The following is a 24,127-nucleotide window of genomic DNA, read 5'->3' as shown; positions in this document are numbered from 1 at the left end:
TGGGAGCGGTAAACTGGCCACGGCTCCGTTATAAGGCTTTCTATATGGAGATTAGGATCGTCCCAGTTGGTGAAAGGTGGTATTGATATGGGCCCATAGTAAATGGTATCGAATGGCCCATGCTGCCAGTGAAGGTTTGAAATGGATGACTTTAAGTTCCACTGTGGTGGGTCCACTGTTGTGGACAGTTGGCTTGTGGCGGAGGCATGTTTCACTTGGGTGACTTCACTGTTGTGACAGTGGCTGCGATCTGGATGTGATCAACATAGTTGTTGGGATCGTCAGACATATATATTTGGTGGTTTGGGCGAAATTGTTTCAAACAAACGTCTCTTCGCTTGTACAGTTTGTTACAAATGAGACATGCATGTTGGTTGTTTCCGTGCATGGTTTTGAAATGCCGTGAAATGCTGTCTTTTCTGGAAAATTTCCCATGACACAAATGAGTGATAGGTGTTGACATGATGAGATTGCTTCCAACTGTTGACGGAAACGCTAGACTTGGCAGATGACGTCATGTGGTTGTGTCATAGTGGTGCCACGTCATAATGACTGTGGGTGCCATATGTGGTTTGGGTATCAGAGCAGATACATAGATGAAGAAGACTAGGAGGATACCTTAACGGTGTTGACATTTTAACAATAAAATAGTTAGCTAAGGTATCCCCCCTAGTCTTCCTCATCTAGTGAAAAACAGAAACACATTGGTAGTATTTTTCCATGTAACTTTTCGAGTTTGAATCATTGGCGTCTAGGTATTCAGTATATCTATGGTGGATGCTGTCTGCAAACATTTCTAAGTTTGAACCCATTGTCATTGAGGACAACTCACCAAAATGCACCAAAATCTGTTTTCCTCAATAAATGCAATAAATTGTGAACGGGAAGAAATTCATGCATTTCCTTTTGGATTCCATGCACCATTTCCAATAAAAATCAGGGAGTTTCAATGCTCATGCGACAGCTGACAATCTTAAATTTGGTGTTAAAGTCATACCTAGACTTATTGAGGCTCAGCGCAACAATGCGATTGGTCATTTGGATGCTGGGGAGTCTCAGTCTGCGATTGCAAGACAACTGAATGTGTCACACAGTACCACAGCAAGACTTTGGCATTGCTACCAGCAGCAAGGGTCAACATGTTTATCGCCCCAGGTCAGGTCGACCCCATGTGACCACGCCCGCTCAGGGCAGGTTTATTTGACTTCAACATTTGCGGAACAGGTTCACCACAACATCCTCCACAACATCGGTAGTGCCAGGACTCAGAACAATTTCTGATCAGACTGTGAGGAACTGCTTACGTGAGGCCTGTCCTTACACATCAACATAGGCAACATCGCAGACAGTGGTGTCGTCAACATCTCCCATGGCCATTGCAAAGGTGGAGAACTGTTATCTTCACTGATGAGTCATGTTACATGCTGTGACGTCCCAACGGAAGAGCATGTGGAGCATGTGTAATGAACACTATGCTGCAAATTGTGTACAGGAAGTGGACAGATTTGGTGGTGGAAGTGTCATGTTTGGGTTGCAATCTCATACAGTGGCAGGACAGATCTCATTCAGGTCCAGGGCAATTTGACAGCTAAGCGTTACCGTGATGAAATCATCAGGCCTCATGTCCTTCCTTGCACTGAACCTTAAGTGTATAAATTGAAAACAATTTTCAGCTATGCGTTTCTTTTTTTTTGAATTGCATATTTTGGACACTATACAAAATTGTGTTATTTGCTGAATGCTTTGAAATGTGAAAATCAGTTGGAATGTTTCTGAAAACACCAAAGAGCCATTGATAGTGTTTACAAAATCACGTTTCACAAAGGTTGGTGTTGAGATGCCAATTACATCACATATATTTATTAATTAGACTGATTTTACATTTACAATTTACTGTCTACAGGAACTGACACAAAAGGCATGGGTGTGAAAACAAACACTGTGCTCAAAAGACGATTTCACACTGCACAGCATTTTCTGAAATTTTCCGATACCCAGAAGTCTATTCGCTGCTTGCACCTTTAGAATCTGCATGGACAAAGAATCGCAGCAAGAAATACGAAAGTCATCAATTTCCCCAGCAATGGCAAAATACTCTTCATGAATATGTCTACTAATTATGATTACAGTATGTCAATGTTTTGGTGTGCATATGGCTAAGTGGAAGGAGGATATTGTAAGGAAAAGAACACAACCACCAAAGGTCAAATTTGTTGCCACGGAAACTCCAAAAATATTTTATTCAGAAATCAAAACCAACATCTAGGGATAATGTTGACCATGTGCACCAAGTTGATTAAGCTGAAGTTTGGGATATCTGCTCCAGACAAGATGGTATCTAAAAGCCACATCCTAAGTCATGTTTCCATGGAAACAACAAACAAGAGTCATCAGAAGATGACACATCCCCCCGGCCCCCACATATTTGAAAGGACAATTCATTTGACAGTTATTTGATGTCTTTTTAGACTAAGTTTGAATCATTTCCATGGAAACCAGAAAAAATGAAAATGACAAAACTTTGTAAATAGTAAAAGGCACCACTTTGTGGTCTGCCTCACTTATCTGCCAAGTTTTGCTGAAAGATACTGAATAGTTTTTGAGTTCTGCTCGAGAAACGAAGCCTATCCCTCCATTTTGAGATAGTCAGATACATTTCCATGGAAACCGAGAAAATAATAAATAAAAAAAATCTGTAAATACCACAAAGCAGCACTTTGGAGTCTGTCATATATATATCTACCAAGTTTTGCAGAAAAAGTATTGAACGGTTTTTGAGTTCTGCTCTGGAAACGAAGCCCACCCCACCATTAGACTAAGACGAAAACATTCCATGGAAAAACAAAAAAGACAAGAATGCTAAAAATCTCTAAATAGCAAAGGGCACAACCATAGGTTCAGATTATTATATCTATCAATTTTGGTATAAAAATATTGAACGTTTTTTTGTTATGCTCTAGAAACAAAATGATTACGGACAGACAGACAGACACACACACAGACAGACAAGGGGGGATAGGAATATGAAGGGTTGTAAGTTCCATTGATTTATCGCATATTTTAACAAGCAAAATATTTGTAAGTCCAAAGCAGATAATCTGGATTGAGTTATCTCCCTTGCCACACCACCAGGTGAAATCGAAGAAGGCTGTGCCCATAGTTGTTGAATCATTATTGTTAATGCTCATCAGTGTTTACACTGATTATAGTGCTGAGGCAAAGTACATTATATTTTGGTTTGATCATTATAACTGTCAAGTGCTTTGTTTATGCATATAATAAATTAAGCCTAATATTTGTTAGATTGAATGAATTATAAAACTTTTCAATCAACGTGCTTACAAAATTGAATCATGATTTTTTTATTTTATGAATTGGAATGTGTAGTTTCACAAATGTAATGTTATTATCTTGAAATATCAATGTTACTGTTTATGAATTCATTATAAATCATAACAGTAATAAATAAGTTGCCTATGGTGCTTTGATATATCATTATGCCTTCCATGACTTAAATAGCTATAATTACATAAGTAGTTAAAATGCAAATAAACATTACCTTGATGCACTCCTATTACTCAAGTAATCATAAATATGTCCTAATCATAAGAATTAATCTCTTATGTAATTATCATTTTATGCCTTTGTAATTAAGTTTGAAAAGTTCATGGTTAAGCTCAGAATTCTTCATGGTTTTGCTGTAGCATTCTTTTAACATTCATTGAGCACATAATACTCCAAAACAAACACTGAAAGCATTGTGCAAAGATTAGTACAGAATGCGCTTGAAATAAGATTGTACTTAAGTAATATTGTATACCATTTGATGTATTAATTGTGAGTGTCATACATCCACTTCATGAGTCTCGCCATTTGTCTGAATACATTTCTGATTCTTGCAAAGAAGTCTTGATGAGTCATTTGTTCTTCCAGAAACCTCATCTGATATCAATGAACCCGAGGCAACACATGTATAATTCAGAAGATCTGCTTTGGACAAGATGGCATCCACACATCAGTCAGTCATAGTCACAGCCTAAGTGACGTTTCCATGGAAACCACCAAAACTAAAATTCATATCTGGGTCAAAACCCCTAAAGATACATATAGGGATCATGCTTAATATGTGTACCAAGTTTGATGAAGCTAGCATGTATAGTTTTGGAGATCTGTTCAGGACAAGATGACATCCTCATAGTCAGAGCCTGAGTCATGTTGTCATGGAAACCAAAGAAAAGTTATAATCATACCTGGGTTTAACCCCCAAAAGGCACATCTAGGCATCATGCCTGACATGTGTACCAAGTTTGGTTAAGCTATCACGATCAGTTTAGGTTCAGACAAAGTTTTGGCAGATGCATGGACGGACGGACGGACAGACGGAACTTGTTTCTATGTCCCTTGCAAGTTTACAGTTGTGGGAAATTAGTGAGTGTAATTAGGCAGAAGCCAAGATCTTCAGTATCCAAGCTAATCTGTTGACTTTCTAAGCCAAGGCTTGCTGAATACAATGTTTATTCCTAATGCAGGATATTAACCATCCCAAAACACACAGTGATAACCTATTTATGTATAAATGGTATAAGTATTATCCTGTAATTTTGGTATTATTATCAATAGGTGACAAGTTATTTCTTTTCTGACACATGTAGTTTCCTGCTAAAGTTAGATATCCTGATTTGCTATCAGTTATGTACTGAACTGCAAAAGAAACATCACCCTTCCAATACTTTTGCCAGATATGTTTCAATTTAAATCATTTTTTCACTTTTCATATGTAAGCTAGACCAGGTTGAAAGCCAATGTTCTGGAAAATTTGGTTTCAGATTCTGTATTTGATACGAAAAAAAGTCATCAAAATGCAGTTACTAAAGTAATGAAAGGACAAGGTTTTTGTGTGTTTTCTTGAAAATGACAATGCTCGTGCATCCTGAGGTGTGATCTATAACAAGCGCCACCAAACCTGCACTGAATTATTCACTGTTCAACAGTAGTGACATGCCACTTTATTCAAGGGAACAGAGGGAGCAAGCCTTATGAGGACTGAATGCTGGCCAGACTGCAAGACATCTTGCAAATCATTTCCTGTTCACGTTTGAACAATATACTGCCTGCAGCAAGAAGTCCAAGCCACTGGAAGCACAGATGACCATCATGCCAGTGGAAGACCACACATCATCGGAACTGGCGTCACCTGTAGTGTCGAACTGTAGTCATCTCCAACTAAAGCCGCTACTGCGTTTTGAGGCTGTTGGCAGGGTGAGAGTGTTGTGACGAAGCGGAGAGTGTTTTGCAGATAATTGTGTTCTTGAAAGACACTTGTAGGGGAGGTCCGAGCATAATGATGTGGGGTGCTATCACTCTCAATCACAAACTTGGCCCAATGGTGTTCCAGAATATTGGTCCTGGCTGAGGAAATGGTGTAACACCTGCCCGCAACATTCATCAAGTGCTGAGACATTTGGCCTGTCATGGAGACCATGTCTTCCCGCAGGACAACACGCGTGCCCATACTGCCAGTGCAACTAGAGACTTTCTTTGTCAACATACAAACACTTCCATGGCCTGCTCTCAGTCCAGATGTAAACCCAATAGAACACATATGGGATGAGATTCAGAGGAGGCTGAATGATGTGTGACAAAGGCCGACAACTGCAGCTGAACTCTTGCAGGCGTATCACCAAGTCTGGGCCTTCATCAACCGTCTCATCAACTCCATGTAAAGACGATGTAACGCTTTTGTCAACGCTCAAGGAAGCCATACACATTATTGACTTTTGTTGATTAACGTTTTGGTGAGGAGTATACATTTTTCACAAATCAAAATTACAAAATAATACAAACCTCTCACTCACAGAAATCATGGTCATAGGTGACAAAATAACATGATCCTTTTTCATCCTTTCATGGGTCACCTTCACAAATACCAAATTAGATTTAACTGATTTCCAATTTTTTCATATAAAGTTGATGACATAACTTCCTATAACATAACTTCCCAGTGTTTGTTTCTTGAACATTCCAGTGATACAGTAAAAAATCACAAAACATACCTTAAAAGTTTACATATGGCATAAGACCCTCACATTGTGTGTACCAAATCACCCACTTGCCACACTAAAATGCATGCACATGTGTATACAAGTGAGATGGGAGGGCATATTTGATGAAAATAAACCGTGATATTTAGATGACTATCAAATGGTATTCATACACCATTTCAAGAAAAGCATACACGGTCATGTCTGATACATCCTGAAAATCACCACACCTAAATTTGAGGACAGGACATAAAGATGATAGTTGCACTATGTAACTGTGTATAGGTGTGAAGTAACACACACTGCTCTTCTCATGAATATCAGACATGCCACCATGATAAAGACAAACAAAAGTCCAAACAAAGCCATCGTTGTCTGAATTTCCCACAAAATCCTCAGATTCCAAATAGTGTCAGCTTGATGCCAAAGTGGCCATTTTGCACTTGTCGCTTGGTTGGACAACTAAGAGATGGGTAGCTCACAAGGAGGCTCATCTCATCTTTGATCAAGTTCAGACTAGCATGTCATGGGTTGCTTTGGAGATCCCTTGAAGATACTTTGTGATTCATTAGGCACCAAAGACTTTTCGGTCCTCAGTCACTCTTAATCTTTTTGTAATCTATCAAATGTCACATTAGTTCCTGTGGTAACCCTGGGTACATACATCTCTCTGCATGGCCAGTCAGTGACTGCTGAGTCAGGACAAATGGACCAAAGTGGTTAAGTTTTTGGACATCCAATAGACAAGCACCATAAGTTACAAAGACCATCTCTGACTTTCAAGAGCCTCCCACCAAGATACAGACCAAGGTGCAGTTTCTGAACGGTGCCATTGTAGACACCACTGATTTCATCTTGTGAGGACTAGAAGGCAAACAGGTGAGGAAATATTGCAAACATGTGAGCTTGGATCAGTGAATGCATCTAATAGGTTATGGTTGTTCTAGATATTGCTATTGAAGTGCTGTGGATAAAAAAAAAATTTCTGTAGTCTTTGATTGTCTTGCGAGGGCCCTGACAGGGCAGAACAATATCTTTAAAGTCATCAGACCTATGATGGAAGACAGTGCCAAGAGAGTGAACAATCTGTCCAATCTTTGCAAGAGTTCCAAACTGAGATTCATGAAGAACTTGTCATATTACTTCCTTTCAAAATGTACTCCCCATAGGGCAAGAATCTATGTGATGCATGCTGTTGTAGCGAGAACTAAGAGGAAGACTGTTGTGAGATGATGTGCTCAAAGTTTTTTTCCTCAAGGGGTTTGTAATCAACCAATGTAACTGGATTAAAAACACTGAAAGATCAAATAGATGTCAGAAATTCTTAGGCTGATCAGCCATCTTTAACATTGCAGAAGGGTTTGATAATCTGGAGCTGCAGTAATCTTGTTCCCTAAATCTCTCTACATTCCTGTTCTATATACAAGAGAAACAAATTACCCTTCTTCTTATCTCATATATACTCTCCCCAAAAGGTTCTGTTATACCAGTTTGCCAAACAACTTATGAACATGAAAATTACATAATTACATGAAAGTAATGGTCATATAAGCAATGTCATCACTGTACATTATCGTGTCCGTTCATGTGTTTTTCAAACACAGAATACCATGAAGTCAAGCACAAAGAGGGTGCTCATTCTCACATCTTCTGACCCCCACTGGTGTTGATGATGGCAATGCATCGTCGGTGCATTGAGGACACTAGGGTTTGAATGGTACATTGTGGGATGTTCTGCCACTCATTCTGCAATGCTTGGTAATCTGTCCATCAAATTTGTCTCTTTTTTGCATACAGTTGGCAGAGGTGTTGTTGACACCATTGTAGCCGGGCTGCAACTTGACCTGACTGGAAAATGTGATGCCGAAGCAGTCGCATTGCTTGTAACCCTGCTTGCCTCAGATGGATCCTGACGATTTGGCTGGAGACCCAGCGCAGCCCTGGGATTTGATCTGCAGTAGAGCTGGCTGTCTTGAATCGATCCCGAAGGTGAAGAAACTGATCCTGGGCTAGCGTTGTTACCCTGGGTCGATCTGACCTTGGTCTGTCTCAGGTACTTCTGGTCATGTTGTAGTGGGACCAAAGTCGGTTGATGGTAGTCCTGCAGACAAGCATTTGCCTCGCAACATTGGTTTGTGTAGTTCCCATTTGCAAACAATGGCATTGTTTCTTTGCTCTTCTGCCAATTTTGGCATCTTAAGGAAGTCTCCAACACAGTTATGAAGAATGACAATCCTGATTTCATGTTTGCTTTTACAGCCCATGTACTAACGTGACAGCAGGCATGACAAGAATTTCCATGTTGCATGTGCAAGTATTTTTTCTCAAGTTACACTCTTACAGTTACATTCTGGCTCTTTATTCTCCTTTCTTGTTTCATCTTTTTCATTAGACATTCAGTTGTTCTGTGATTGTGCTCACAGGGTCATATTATTTTTATCTTTTTATTTTCTTAATTTTTCCCATGTGTAACAGAATTGTTTTGGGAGAGTATACAATCAGGAAACAATTCAAATGGTAAATCAATGTCTTGTAACAGTATTTGTCTGAATATTCATATTTTAGTGATCTGGGGTTCCTTTCACGAAGCAACCTCTACTAAGGTTAACATTCTTTAACACTGCACTAAGGTTGCCTAAGTCATTCTTCAGTAGGTTTCTGAACACAAATGAAATCCTTCAAAATTATAGTCCAGTAACATTAAAATTTGCATTCTGTATAGAAACATCAGATCCATATTTTAATGCTTTAAAAAATTCCCTTTAAGGTTGGATTGCAAAGGTCATGACATCAAACAGTTTAGTTGTGGAAAGTACATATTTTAATATTAACATTTCATTTCACTTTCAACACTGCAGTTATGTCAAGAGTCCTGTGAATCCCATTTGTTACGCTGGAATACCTCAGTATAATAGATGACTGATTCAAGGAAGCTCAATGTTACCTGTTCTGTGGGGTGATAACTCTGGTTGCTGCTTCTTCTGTCTTTGGTGACCTTATCTGGGCATTTGAACAGTCACCTGATATTGAACAAAACTGTGATGAATCAAAACTATCGCATGTTCCCTGAAGATTCATAAACATGCTCAAAACAAGAAATTATTGCTGTGTTGTGTGTTGTCTGAACTACGGTTCTCTTAAACATACAGAACTTTTTAACACATAGCACAGAGACAACATCAAAGGTATTTTTAGAATACAGTCAAATCCTGATGAGTTGGACCGCTGGGGACCATGTAATAAATTCAACTTATCGATGTACTCAAGACACAGGTATGCCTACATGGGTAGAAGAACAGATGATCGAATATTGAACAATTCCTATATTCTCAAAATATAACATAATCCATTAGATCACAAAGAGAATGAAAACAGATTGTAAATAGACATTAAAACATGTCAATACTAGCATGATGAAAAACAAAATACACGTACCTCTAGTAGTATAATCAGCCCAGCAGTAGTATATCAGTAGTACCAGTCCATATAACCCATGGAATAAAAAACTATCCTTCCCTCACTCATATTAATTTATAAACCCCTTAACGTGACTACTTTTTATCTCCCCTGTAAAAAAGTACTCAACAGTGTTCCTAGTGAGATGAAGACTGTGGGGTATTTATATAAGACAATGAATCAATTTATAACATTGACTTCAGTGATCTTCATCATGTATTAATTAATGTAAAGTATCTTTATATTTATCTTCACCCTTTTCTACAATCACGGTTTGTAATTTAACACCAAGTGAAGTACAAATACTACCATACATAAAGAACTGACATCCAACAACCCCTGAATATTGTTATCCTTTAACAAGAAGTCTATGAATGTTATTCTGATCAGGTTCTTTACCATTTTCCATTAATGGATGATAACCAGATATTTTCCCATTTATTATTATTAGTTTACTTTTATCCTATAATTTCACCAAATAAACAAATTGAGAAGAATTAGGTAATTCATGTATTTTAATTCAGAGAATAGGATTATCTACAGGGGTACCTTTTTTAACAGTTGTTTGAATTTGTGAGAAAATTGGGGCATTATAAACTTTGATTCCATTTCGTGGTATTTCTGTAATTTTTTTTTGCAATTTCTTTTTTAACTGCTTGAGAAAGATATGAAATCGCTTTAAATAACGAAGACTGTCAATGTTATAAATTGATATGATTACAGATTAATTCCCTGTTTTATATAAACTATTCCCATTCCCCAACAAGCTTCATCGGACTAGTAATACTGTTAGGTACTTTTGACAGGGGAGATGAAAAGCAGTCGTGTTATGGGGTTTATAAATTAATATGAGTGAGGGGAGGATAGTTTTTTATTCCATGGGTTATATGGGGTGGTCCCGTACCCCCATTGATTATACTACTCCTCTTAAACTCTATCTACAAAATCTATAAGCAATCAACAGATATACATGGCACAAATCTGCCTTTTGAACACACCCATCAAGTAAGGTGTGAGCCACGCTGGTTTCTCAACTGGATGAGTTAGCAACACTAATAAACTTCTCAGAGACTGACTTAAGCGCATGTCTAAAAGATCGCTATTGTTAGAATCTCATGGGGCTACATTTCATTCTTGAGTCATCATGTGTATTCATAAGAGGAATTTGTGTAACTGGAAATCAAATAATTACAGATATAACAGGGAATGGTCTGGACTGACAGGTACTTTGTGTTATGCATAATATTTGCTTGTGTTATGCATAATATTTGTGATGCTGGCATTTGACTCCTTGGAATTTGACTGTATATGAGTGTTGACCTACACTGTTTTGATTTAACACGCAGGTAGGACAAGCACTTCTTAAGACAACAATGGGCTGCTGAAGACAAGCTCCATCCTAGATCTTTATTGGTCTCAGGAGACATTTAGTGTGATAAACATGATGCTTCAATGAACCCCTTGAGCCACACACGATTATTGTCACTGTTTGTTACACAACACATTTGGTTTAGGTAATGGCACTGGCATGGTCTTGTTGACACACAGGTTTAACTATATACAGTATAACTAGTGATAGTTTCTGACCCACTGAAATACTCACGGCTTGTTTCCAAGGCATACTCAATGACACAGTTGTTATGTTTGGAGAACAGGTGTTCATGATCTCTGCAGAAAGAATTGAGAAGTAGATTATATTACCTGAATGAGTCATACCAAAGGCTAGGTTTTACATTTGACTACATTGATTTTATTCTTTTGTAACAGCTTCCAGTTGGCTGAACGTGAGAGTTTTTAAAATCTATTTTTTACATCACACTTACAATGGGGACTTTTATCAAAAGTTCAGCTCTGTCACTCTGGCAAGTTAAGACAAGACCAGAAGTGCATTGTCAACAACAAATATAGGATGGAATAAAGAATTGTGAAGCACACTACTTTGTAGTACCAGTACACTTGTACAGAAATTGCATTACAGAGACAAAACATATTTTTTTTAAAGTTCATGGGATTTTATCTGAAAACAAAAACTGTGACACATATTTGCAAACATCTGAGAGCCAAAAACCAGCACACCATTCAATGTTACCTGGAATTCCAGCTCTTGAGCACATTGAAAATAAGGTCAATGTCCAAAGAGACTGGGCAGATTGGATAAACAGGTTGCTACCTCAACTAAGATTGTTCTTATACATTGTATCAGGTTTACTTGATATGTTACTTGGTTAGAATGGTGAGTACCTGAGCAGTTTGAAGATAATTGGGTTGTGTTGGTTTGAAGTTGAATGATATCTTCATGATGGTTGTTATTCTGTCATTTCTGGATGCAGTAAATGTGAAATTTCAGGTTACATTATATGTATGTTATTTCATCTTGAGAACTTAATTAGTAGATAATCCTATAGTGTTTACAGTTGGTTGTAGTTGGTTGAATGCAGCTAAATGTCATTTCAAACCAAACATGTTAGCATAATCACTTCCAAACTGTAAACACAATAGGATTATCTCCATTCTACAATGACATATGCAGCATGAATAACCCATACTTTAAATATGCATTCATTACCCTTGTGTAGTGTTTTCACACAACTGCGGACAGAACCTTCTAAATGGTTTCGTCTACACTCAGGGTGAAACAGGAAAAAGAAACAATTTACACAGTGTCAAATGCTTTAATTATTTCCACAATGAAGCTTTCTTCAAGTACATTCCAAGTTGCAAGATCTGTACTGGCATTCTACTTCTTACACTGTGGACGACTTTAATGGACATGGCTGTTCTGGATACCTGTCAGTGCTTTGCTTAATTCCCAAAGTTGTTGTTTGTGACAACCTGACTGTTGTCAATTTTGAAAAGACCAGACATCGAGGAAGAAGGAAGCAGTGATTATGTAATGCAACTTAAATGTTCAATGTACCACCTGTGAAAGCAGCAAAATTGACGATACACAATAAAGAAATTGCCAAGGTCAAACATGTTGCAGGCGACATCTTCCTCTTCAACCCCAACCTTGATATCTCCAGTGTATACGTTCTGAGAGATCTCCACTATATCCTAGAAGCATCTATGGCTCTGTCTGATAATTTTATTGGTTGAAAGCTGCACATAGAACTTTCACTTATCATGTTCATGAGGGTCCATATTACGTTAGTGTGGATTATATAGACATTTTCAGAGCAAAACCTCTGACAAACATTACACAACACTGTGATATACATGTATTTCTCTTGGTAAAACAATACTTTTAGATTCTATATTTTACTGATCAGTGTGTCAGGATCCATCCCGTTATGTTACTGTGTTTCTTTGGACAAGATCGCTGGGAAACATGAGCACAGTTGATTGCTAATTCCTGCTCTGTATATAAGACAAATTACTAACGGAAATCTTAATCCCTGCATATAATACAATGCTTAGCAAAAACAAATTTGAACTGAAAAGGTAAATTATATTGTCTAGTGATGTTTAATTAATCTGATATTTTCACTGACAAAGTTGTTTTCTCTTGTGCAAAACAATATGATGGCCAGAAAAATAAATAGGTGGAAATGCTATCCATTGATAAGGCTTCTACTGGGTGCCTTTATGTGTCCTTTGGTGTTAAATGATTGATAACAGATGTTGTTGATGGTAAATGATAAACCATAAAAGAACATTATTTTTTTCTTTCCTTTTGTGCACCTCTTTATATTCAACCATCTGTCTCTGAATTGAACTTGCTTACCTTACCTGAGACAATAACCACAGGCAAACTGTAGCACAAGTGGGGTTGCACAGCATAGAGAATATGACCAGTCTTCATATATGCAAGCGAAGGGAGCAAAGGTTGGCAACACACTTCCATCGCTTCGGTTCAAAAAGTATTTTTCATGTCAAAATAAAATATCGCCACCATCAAAGGTATACTCCAAATTCCTGATCAGGTTGTGATCTCCGATTTCCAATTTTCTTTGCCTCCTGTTCAATAAATGTTACAAAAGATCTAACAACAACGCGGACACTTAAGACAAATACATTCCAGCAGAATCATGATAAAATTAGGCAATACGATATACCTTTATAACTTCTGCTTATTCCTGTTCCTTCACTCCATTGAGCCGGAAGCTGGCAAGGGGTAATGGAGGCGAGGAATGAACTGAATACCACGAGTGGCGCTTAAAATGTTGAATAAAACATATTTCATGTGAGTAATTATTAAATATGGGGTTGGAATTCGGAGAGCACAATCTAGTGAGGAAGTGGGAGTGTACCTTTGAAGGTGGCAATATTTTATTTTAATACGAAAAATACTTTTTGAACCGATGCGAGGGAAGTGTGTTGCCAACCTTTGCTCGCTTTGCTCGCATATATGAAGACTGGTCATTTTCTCTACGCTGCGCAACCACATTTGTGCTACAGTTTGCCTGTGCAGTAACAAACACATGATATTGTTTAATATATTTATTACTTAGAGGTTCTTCTTGTGATTTAATTTAACCGATTATTAATCGATGATTGACTAGTTGGGTTAATCCAACTCTAACTGATGATCGATTATGAAATCACAACCGATTCCCACTACAAAGTTTCTCACTTTGAAGTCCAATAAAATTCAAAATATATCACACACACAAATATACTTCACAGTTTTGAATTCTTCATGAAATTTCCTGTTCCTTGATACCATTCACTATAATCTCATGCAATGTGAAAGTGCTCAAAAACACTCAAAATATGCTTTGTCATAAATGTCACCATTTTTGACACATTATGAAATTGCACAGCGATATTTGCTAGGACTTCCGGTAAACACACTGACAGGTAAAGACGTTGTGGTGCCCTCCAAACTCCACATTAACCTTAAATAATGAATGCCTCTTCAAGAAAATCATGTAACAACCGCTGCTGTAGTAAGCGTTCCCTACACTGAGTGTTTTCTGGTGATTAATTTCTACAAAGCATGTTCAAAATACATCTATGCAACTATGAGATTTCTTTGAGCATTTTTATGGAGAAGTGGATAGACTTAATCTCCTATTTCACTATCATCACAGAGAAATTCAACAAAATGTATCTAAGTTCAAGTGTCTACAAACATACAAGAACTATAAAATGCAAAAACAAAATATGATATGCACACCTTCAGAGCATCTGTTCCAAGAATGGGGCAGGCAGATGGGGGAAAATAAAAAAAAGGCAAAAAGAAATTAATAAAATAATAATAAATACTATCCAGTATTCAAACATAAATGCTTTCTCACCAAATGCACAGGTAAAGACAAATACAGTTTGCCTCTAAATTTCATATTAATGTGTATGTTCACTGGTATGGAGCTTGGTTATGGTGAGGGTGGATTTCTTTGTGATTTTTGCAATTTCTGACAGTCTGAGTTTTTGCAATGATACGTCTTATAGTAAGATCAAATGGGAATAATAGGTTTAGTTTGTGGTACCAAAGACTATAATTTTTCGATTCTACAGATGGTATCATCTTGCAACTTTATATCTACGTATATAGCAATAGTACATACATCAATTTTATCATAATTTGCAATGAAAGTCATTTTGATGATAAAAATTAAAAAAAAACCATCAAGATTATCAATCCTCAAAAAAAAATAATCATAACAAAGTATTTCAGCCACCCAAATGATCTAGTAATGCGATAAGATGATTTATTTATAAACTCAAGGGAAATTTTGTTGCATCATGTACAGTTCTCTAGTATATAAAACATTTTAACTCTCAAAATGGAACATATACAAATAGAAAGTTCAAAGCTCCAAGTACAACTCGTGCCCAGGATCGGCTTGTGATACAGCAGACCAGGTCAAGCAACTATGTTTGTAGATGCATTCTAAAGCTTTGGCAACTTCGTTCAAATCTTTGGTCTTCAGCGATTCGGCTGCCTTGTAGCAATCGGCAACGTCACAGATGATCAGGACGTACTTATAGGTTTTGCACCTCACTCTGTCAGGAGAAAGAAGCAGGTGGTCAGCTTGGTGAATGCGATTCAGGGTTGAAATGTTGAATTTTCCTCTTGGGATGTACCAAGGCGCCGGCAGGTAGACTTGCCAGATGGTTTGTTTATTTTTGAGCCAGGCTTAAGCTTTGGCTTCTGAGACTCAAGCTGCTTTGGCAAGCTTGGAGGTGGCATCTGTGCCTTTCCAGTTCCCACACAGGGCTGTAATAAATTTTATCCATCAATGTATGTATGTATGCATGCATGCATTCAGTTACTTGGTTGAGATGTGCTTGTGTCTGTAAGAGTAAGTGGTGACTCTGTCAATGATGATCTTTCATTTCGTGTACATGGGAGACAGCGAGGGCCTGTTGATTGGCAGTCCGTATATCCTGTGTCTGCAGCTTCTCAGCATGTTCATTTGGAGTTTGAAGGTTTTGTTCTTGAACAGGGCTTCCTGGTCCTGGCATGCTTGATGTGCTTTTTCACCACATGTTTTTTCACGCCATTTGCCTTCCGGATTTCGGCAGAAGGTGGAATACATCTTGGGTCTCAAGCCAATGCACTCAGTGATCAGTGTGCCAGCGTACTCGTCCATCTTGCCAAGCAATTTTTTGCTGGTGGTGTCGTAAAACGGGTTGTCTTTGGGGTAGCCTCGTACACATCCTCGCTGCGAATTTCCATCAGCAGAGAATCTGTGTCCGTGTACAGCACCTCACACTTGTTGACATACTGCTTTTCCAACTCGATGTAGTAGAAATCGTACATCAGGTATTTGGACAGGTCGAGGATGCTCATCACCATGTAAATGGGGTTGAATTTGATGTGGGTTTTAAGTCTTTGAAGGGCATTTAGAAGTGAAATGCATAAGAATGAAGATTTTATGGATATCAACTTCTTTATATGAGAACACAACGTTTCAGAGTTAATGCTTACTCCTTCATCACCTGATGGTTTGTTTATTTTTGAGCCAGGCTTCATTCTGATGTGGGTTTTGTTCACGTGCAGCGCTGCCAAGATGTCGTCGAATATCTTGCTCCGGTAGAACACCGGGCTGGTGATGAGTTTCCAGAGTTTTTCTTCCTCGCTTGATCTCATGAGCTTCACACTGATGCATTGCTGTTAGCCAGCTTTCACAAGTCCGTGTCCATTCGGAAGTAAGGCTCCCTCCCAGGACTTTGGTCAAATTCGAGCGTTCAGTGGACTTTCATGAGTTTCATGCCCAGCAACAGGTAAAGCTGCAGGTTGCGATAGAGAATGAAGTATTTCATTTTGTTCCTCAACTTTGGCACAAGTTTTTCAACATTGGTTGGCTTATTGTTTCCCATGTACGACTGTTGTCAACAGCCCAACTCCTACAGCCCCTAATCCCATGCTAGCTGCTATTAGGGTGGTATCAGCACCATCTATGTAGTTTAAAGCTCTATTGTATTTTTTATGTAGCAATGCCCAAGTATCACACTCTTGTTCTAGCTGGCGTTTTATTTCACATATCTGTTTCAGTCGAAATCCTTCTACACTTCCTTCTTCATCTATGGATGGATACAGCCCCATTCTATTTTATTATATTATCGTGTAGGAAAATGTGTGAGATATGAACATCTCCACGATAAAAAATACGAATCCCGTAGAGTCTTGTTGATGGTGGAAAGCCTCATCTTATTATGATTCGACAACGTTTATTCTCATGTCTTTTGTCCCAATTTATTGAAAGACCTTCTGAAGGTTTCTTGGATTGGTGGGACTCTTTGCGAGATACAGGTCTATAATTAGTTTTGTGTGTGGTTTAATACAAAATGGACCCAGCTCACAAGCTGAAAATTCTTCGTCGGGATAAAAGTATGTGAGAAGGATGCCGCTGTTAGCAATTTTGGAAACAAGGCCATTTTGATTAAAAATGATGAAAGGGTTGGTTAGTGTTATTTTAATCCATTCAAGCTCTTTAAAATCTGCTAGTGGCATTCGTTTGCATACAAAATCTATAAAGTATAAGAGGTATGGTGTGTCATCCTCACCAGGTAAATTGAAGCTCTCAGTGTCTCCTAGATCACCGAGTGTTACATTGGATACCATTATTTATATAATACTGTTAGAAAATAGTTTCAAATTGTTTTTCTGATAATGTCTCATGTATGAACTTTAAAACTACTAAAACTGATGTGCTCGGTTAGAAAAATCTTGGTTCGAGTTACAGTGTCTTCCACTATCAGTGTGACATCTCGCAAACTGGCATGTGAAACACACCCCACCCGTACGTAAATAGAGCAAATGCGACCCTGGTGTTTTTTAACTCACTGGAGTTTGATTACCTTCACGATCTCAACATCGCTCTGCGGTGGTTCATCTAGGAAAACTTGCATGGCCAGCGTGGTATTATCCAAGAGGCTTTCTAGGAGGGTGGTTACACCATCAAATGAAGTAACCAACTGCACTACCACATTCTCCCCAGGCTTACACGACAGCATGTGGACAGATCTACTCAAGGCTGGTGTGATGAAGACTGCGTCTCTGTGATGGGACATAAGCCACGAGCAGGGTTTTGTTGTTTACGACTTTGTTTAGATAGTGGTCTTTGGGGAGATTAGTGTTATGTTGAGAAGCCAGTTGATTTAAGCTGGCAACATCGTCCACTTGTTGTCGTCAGTGTGTATTAGATGGTATGGTAAGTTTTGATAAATATCTGTAGGCCTGTCAAAGTCTTCTAAATCAAACAGTTTACCACCGAATGATGGGTGTATTCTCCATTCACCAGCATTGTCATGAAATACATCATATCATGTATTGCTGACAGACCCTAACGTATCTATGTTAAAGTTACTACCAGATCCATAAGCGGCGGGAACTTCAACTCGTTTGTAAATGTTGTTCATTAAAGCTTAAAAGCGTATATTTTACCATCTATTCCAGCGTCATCAAACCCTCTAGTATCACCCAGGTCTGATAAACCAACATTAATGCATCTTTTTATTCACATTCCTGGTCCTTGATTACTGGCCATTTTGTATATGCAGTCTTAGGTGCCCTATATTTACATATATTTTTTTTTTCGTATCTAAAATTGATATCCTTAACTCAGAAATATTACCGTTTGTAAATTTTTTATACTGACGTGATGAAAATGACTCTGTGCGGCTTTCATTGTATTTTTCTGTTTTAACTGGGACAGCCCTCAACAACTTGGAAGGATGTTCAATTTGTATATCATCAGGTGTGTTAAGCTGATCGAGATGAATGCATAGCTCGTGGTATGGAATTAGATCTGGTAATTTCGAACCACTGATGCTCTGGCTAGGGGATATTGAAATTGATGACAGTCCTATCCTATCCACCAACGGGTGACTGATTACCAGTCTGTTTTTTCCCTTGTTGTCTAACACCACTATTCCGTTTGAGTCATTTATTTTAAAGGGGCACTAATGCGGAGCAATATCCGTGGACTGGTGTAAACTTTTGTTATTGTTTTTCTCCCGTGAGTACCCGGATGATATCCCAGAATTCGTGACTGGTTCGTGACCTCTGCTGCGCAGTCCGTAGGCGCAACTGATAGTTTAATTATAGACAGATCAACTGAGGTGAAGTCATTTTTTACTTCATTACAAATGTATTATGAAAACAAATGAAACACTTTGAAGGTTAATCATCTGCCAGTGGTAGAAATGGTAAAAAACTATTAGGACGGAAAAATAACGAAGCCAATGTACGTCTCTATATTTTGCCTCATAACCCTAATTAGTTTATTGTCATATTTGTATGATTCTGAAAATTAACAAAAGAACACACGATCTGCTTATACTCATAGTAAATTTCTAACATAACAGCAACATTTATGCATTGTATAGATTGCCAATGTGGATCCTATTTCACACACATACGCGATCTAGTGTCTGTTTTCTGTCATACAGATTCTGCTGAATGCTACAATAAATACATTAAAACAAAATGCAAATACTGAATGTAAAACAGACTAATTTTATAGCAACAATGTCAGGCTACTACCTTGTTCAGGAGTGTATCCATCAATATCCACGTAAAAGAAATCGTATTCCATTCATCTGCAGCTGGTAAATAATCCTGCTCTGTGTCGCGTGTCTTACAACTGTCTCATTTGCGAAAAAGTAACACATCGTTTCACGTCTTTCGTTGGTGAAAACCAGATAAACCTCTCATTGTTCTCCCAAGATAGCACACCTGGCAACTAATTGTATGATGTCCACTATTCTAAGTAATTTAGTTAACCAATAATGAGCAATCAATCAATCAACGCAAGGGTGGTTAATTCTTTGAAGGGAGGATGTTGTTTCTGCACTCACGCTTTACGGCAGGGTGTAGTCATCTACACACACTGCCTTTTGACACATCCGCTAGAAGATAAAAGCAGGGAGCCTATATAGAGTGTTATAGAGTATCCCTGATAAAAGTAATTAATCAATCAGTGTGCTATCGGTTAATCCTTTGATCGATGTTTGTTTTTGTAACTCAGCTGATAAACTCTCTTGCATCACTTACATGCACATATTACATAACATACAATACATTTGCCATTACAGACCTTAATTTATAATGTTGAGTATTTACTCCAGACAGGAGAAATGCCAAATGGGAACCTTTGTTGAGTAACCGAAGTGGTGTTGCTACTAATTATACCTGTTATAAATTCATGAATTGACCATCAAGAGAATGATGACAAATAACACGTGTAGGTTTACACCATCAAACGCGAGTTACAGCAAGGAAATGTAATCTCTGTGTCGCATGCAGCCTGAAAACACTTATGGGCCGAAACTGTTTTGAGGATACCAACGGAATTTCGTTACATAAGGAATACACACAGGCATTTGCTATGTACTTTGGTAAATAGGTGAAATAAGTTTTTTTTTACGTAAGACAATTCTCAGATTTCTCTACCAAAGGCAAAGTCATCGTTTTTTTGTTTACGAATTCAAATAAATCAACTGTGTGTTTTATTATCATAAATAATAAACCAGGGTAGCTACCATAGCTACCAAAATTTACGTATGCTATTTGCTATCACAGCTCAACCAACACTCAAAACTGCCTAAATATAAAGCTTTGCAATCTTCCGTACTGAAACAAATGGCTTGCTACGTGCCTGTAGACATCATATTTTCGTGTAACATGATTAAATATCGAGGTTAAAAACACAGAAATAGGATCAAATTGGATCAGTAAGTATACCATCCAAGCATCCGAAAAGAACTACACTGCTGGGATATATGGTTACGATCAGACAAGGAATACCATGGATATTTTTAAACAAATGGCATGTGATGGGCATCCGGCCTCCTGACTGTTTAGGTGAAGAAATTCTGCTAATATGGACAGGAGCCCAGTTCCTTTGTCCGTCACGGTCGAAGGAGTGGGCGCTGACCAATTTGCGGTCTGCTTTCGTAATTAGACCGTTGGCGAGAAGCATTATTCGCTCCGCATCAGTGCCCCTTTAAGCTCAGCTCCTAAGGGTTTGAAAATATCATCAATGAGAAAACATACGCTGTAGTAACCATCTTCTATTATGTTTTGTGATCCATTGACGTATGACAGATTATTTGAGATCGATATTTGAGATCGATTTGTTATCGATGTTTGTCCATCATGGGTAGTAGGTGATATTGCATAATGCTATTTCAAGTTGGCCAGACGTGTTATCAATGGCATGTGTAAGTTGAATGGACTCACCATTCATTATAGATAGATTGGATATTTATATAGCGCACATATCCACGCACTAGTGCATGCTCAAGGCGCTGGTATTTTTCCCTCGATCACCGGATGTCAATCTCAACAGCACATGGTATTGCAATCTCAACTCCCTGGGGAGTATACAACTCTTGCTGCCACTAGGCGCACCGAGTTTATTGTGGCTCTCCCATCCTAACGAGGTACCCAGTTGACAGCTGGGTGGACTGGGACACATAGTCACAGCACTTTGTCCAAGTTTACTGCACGTTGCTGTACCCGCAACTAGGTGTATGCACGTGTTCATGTGGCCACCATCTGGTCATATACCAACGGATTCGTGGGTTCTGTACACTAGTGTACTGTACACTAGGGGTTGTGACAACACTGAGAGAGTCTGCACACAAAGTTGACTCTAAGGTTTTTTACACCCGGTCACAGGTGGGCTCGATCCCGAAACCTCAACCTCGCTGGATCACTAGCCTGGCTCCTTAGCCAGCTCGCCCACCATGCCCCATCCAGAAGCGTAATGTACATATTATAATGTAAACTATATATAATAATAATATGCATAACCCCGAAGTACGTTATCCTAAAAACAACAACATAAAGCCTCCGACTTCACACACATGAAAGTCTTGGTTGATGCAGATGGTTCATATTTCAGAGCCAGATTCATGGATATGTTTGAACATTATGAGTTTTCTGTCACAAACGTGAAAACAGTACACGCATGGCTTAACAACCCAATGCAGTTCTGGCAGAATCAATTCAATTTTGCTGTGTGGTGCGCGACGACTTGATGTGGCTTGACATTGACAGATACTAGACGTGATGAACTGAGTAAATCTGTGTTTACATTTCATGTGTACTACCATATCAGGCGTATCCTCGAAGAGATCAGTGCTCCACTTCCACAGGATAAGGCATGGAATGTAATGAACAACCCGTATGATAGAAGGGCTTACAAAAGGATTTGTAATGAATTTGGCATTGACCTGAAGAGGGATTGGCATTTGCCCGGTCCAAATCATGGTTTGGGTATTCCATACGATGGTGCGAGATCAGTAAAAGAGGTCAGTGATGATTTATTGAAACGAGATTTACTTCGGCAGGACTTTGCTTTGTCGAGTAATGAATGGAGAGACGATCTTATAAAACTGTTTCCCAGTGTCCAAGCACCACTCATTCACTGTTTCAATTCTCTTGTGGACACAGGTGATGTTCCTCCATAGTTTTGCAAAGGTTGCACAATACTTCTCCCCAAAAAAGGAGACTTTACTGATCCCCCAAACTTCCGCTCTATCAAGTGTTTGAATACTCAATATAAATTATTCACAGGGTGTTTGACGAACCTCGTGTCATCTTATTGCTCGTCTAATGAGATAATTTACAGAGAGCAGAAGGGGGCGAGAAAGGAATGTTGGGGGTGCAAGGATCAACTTCTTGCACAGAAAATGATTTTGGAGGAGGCTAAAACGTATTACCGCAACCTCTCCATGTGCTGGATTGACTACAAAAAAGCATACGACTCTGTCCCTCATAAATGGATTCTGAAGTCTCTTCAGTGTATTGACCTCCCTGAGCGACTACTTAATTTACTCAAGTCTTTACTAATGAGTTGCTGGTCGACTCAACTTGAGATGTACTCGCAAGGGCAGGTGCAGACTTCAGAATCTGTTTCATTCAATCAGAAGGAGAATTTTCCAGGGGGACTCCTTTAGTCCTTTGCATTTTTGTTTGTCTCTAAATCCTTTGAGTTTTTTGCTCAATAAGGAGGAGGGTTACCATCCTGGACCTCCTCAGCACAGACCCCCAAGACCTCTTACTCATCTCCTCTACATAGATGACATCGAGCTCCTTGCCAAAGGAGATACCAATTTGAAATAATAGGTTCTCCTTGTCGAGTCCTTTTCTAGTGATATTGGCATGACATTTGGACTCGACAAATGTAATACTCTTCCTTTGGAGTAGTTGATTGGACAAAACAAGACTTCCAGGGTCTTGACTGCCTGTCCAGAAGGATCATGTCTGATAACAGAGCAATCCACCCTCGTTCCTCTCTTAATCATTGATATATGCCACTCAATTCTGGAGGTTGGGGTTTGATTAATGTGGAAGCTCTTCATGATAGAATTTTATTGTGTACTTTTGCACATATCTATTTATCAGATGATCCTCTGGTAATGCACGTCAAGACTCATCATAAAAGCAAGGAATTCCACAGCTATTTTAAGCGTGCCAAGATTGTTGGACACAATTTGAAATTGGACGTTGATTTTGTTGATGGCGATGTACTGCTGAACTACACAGTGATGCGAGTAAACCAGGTGAAGTCCTTTACCAAGTCTACTCAGAGTCCTTTGTGGAGAAGCTGTCTGAGAAGCCATTCCATCGTGTGTACATGCAGTGTGGAACAGCAATCTAATTGACTCCTCCCCTTGGATGAAGTCAGCTGGTCTTAAATGTGAAACTGAGGTCTTCCTTTTTGCTGCTCAGGACCAGTCACTTCCCACTCGCAATTGTCAAAATGTGATTCTTGATCAAAATGTTAACATGAAATGTTGACTGTGCAAGGAATTCACAGAGACTGCTCAACACCTTGTCAGTGGATGCCTTTCCTTGGCACAAACAGCATACCTTAAAAGACATGATAGCATGGCTCGCTGCTTTTATTATCGTTTCCATCCATGCCTGTGGCATTGACCCTGAGGTCCATCCATGGTGCGACCCTGAACATGTTCAGGGCGTGATGGAAAATGATGCTTTCAAACTTCTCTGGAATAGGCCAGTATACAGCCTCAGACGAATTCCAGTCAACAAACCCGATCTTGTCCTTTTTGATAAAACAAATGAAATTATTCATATCATTGAATTTTCTGTCCCTTGTATGTGATTGGCAAGATTCAGGAAAAGCATGCTAAATATGCAGACCCTGCCTTTGAAATGTCTCGCTTGCATCCCAAGTACACTGTCATCAGGCTCCCCATTGTTC

General features: G+C 38.8%; 1 protein-coding gene across 3 annotated transcripts in view; it reads right to left on the bottom strand.

The window, feature by feature from the left end:
* LOC137291843 (coiled-coil domain-containing protein 24-like) overlaps nt 1-24,127 on the bottom strand; it is a 129,319-nt gene that overhangs the window by 56,649 nt on the left and 48,543 nt on the right. For all 3 annotated transcript variants that reach the window (XM_067823387.1, XM_067823388.1, XM_067823389.1), the window contains exons 4-5: nt 11,101-11,165; nt 8,986-9,061 (exon numbers count right to left, since the gene is read on the bottom strand). In XM_067823387.1, the coding sequence (XP_067679488.1) occupies nt 8,986-9,061; nt 11,101-11,165 (141 nt within the window). The remainder of the gene's footprint in view (nt 1-8,985; nt 9,062-11,100; nt 11,166-24,127) is intronic.

This window comes from Haliotis asinina, chromosome 7 (assembly GCF_037392515.1).
Source record: "Haliotis asinina isolate JCU_RB_2024 chromosome 7, JCU_Hal_asi_v2, whole genome shotgun sequence".
NCBI lineage: Eukaryota > Metazoa > Mollusca > Gastropoda > Lepetellida > Haliotidae > Haliotis > Haliotis asinina.
The sequence above is the reverse complement of the archived record's forward strand: the minus strand, read 5'-3'. Positions and strand labels throughout refer to the sequence as shown.